This window comes from Eimeria mitis, genomic scaffold (genome assembly GCF_000499745.2).
Source record: "Eimeria mitis Houghton genomic scaffold, Emh_scaff2969, whole genome shotgun sequence".
Taxonomy (NCBI): Eukaryota; Apicomplexa; class Conoidasida; order Eucoccidiorida; family Eimeriidae; genus Eimeria; species Eimeria mitis.
This window is the reverse complement of record NW_013571310.1, coordinates 5,366-6,012: the sequence shown is the minus strand read 5'-3', so window position 1 is coordinate 6,012 and position 647 is coordinate 5,366. Positions and strand designations below refer to the sequence as shown.

Sequence of the window (647 nt, the reverse complement as noted above, 5' to 3'; positions counted from 1 at the left end):
CACCAACATGAATACGTTTCTGCAGCAGGGGACAGCAGCAAAGGTCTCCTTGTTCACCTGCAGCAGCAGCCAGCGGCCGCAGCTCCCGCTCATACCGCCGTATAGCCGGCGTGCGGAGACAGCGCAGAGCCACGAGGAGACAAGACAGAGGCAAACAAGACGTTGCGATGCCGGGGGGCAGAAACAACTCCACTCCAGCCACCTGCTTCGCGCCCCGCTGCAGCAGCAAAACACAGCAGCAGCAGCAGCAGCAACACACTGCAGAAGGAGCAGCACAAACACACTACAGCAGCAGCAGCAGCAGCAGCAGCAGCAGCAGCACAACACTGCAGCAGCAGCAGCAGAAACACACTACAGCAGCAGCAGCAGCAGCAGCACACTACGGGCAGCAGCTGCAACAGCCCCACTGTCCCCATCACACCCCGCTCTGCTGCTGGTTTGCATGCAGCTGCTGCAGCATCTCTGCGGCCGTACTGCGTCGCTCTGTTCAGCTGTCTATACACCCTAACTGTGCTTATATATATCTGTGTCTGTATATCTGTTTGTATATCTATATGTACACCTACTTATATACTATCTCTATCTCGCTATATATCTATCCGTCTATCTATTTATCTATCTATGTGTTTCTGCGTATCTACCAGTGC

The 647-nt window shown here is 54.3% G+C and overlaps 1 protein-coding gene across 1 annotated transcript in view; it reads right to left on the bottom strand.

Moving 5' to 3' along the window:
- The window catches only part of EMH_0060840 (uncharacterized protein), a gene marked incomplete at both ends in the record, with an annotated part of 3,191 nt that overhangs the window by 589 nt on the left and 1,955 nt on the right, over nt 1–647 (bottom strand). The window contains 1 exon segment of the mRNA XM_013497833.1: nt 96–217. Within this exon segment, the coding sequence (XP_013353287.1) occupies nt 96–217 (122 nt within the window).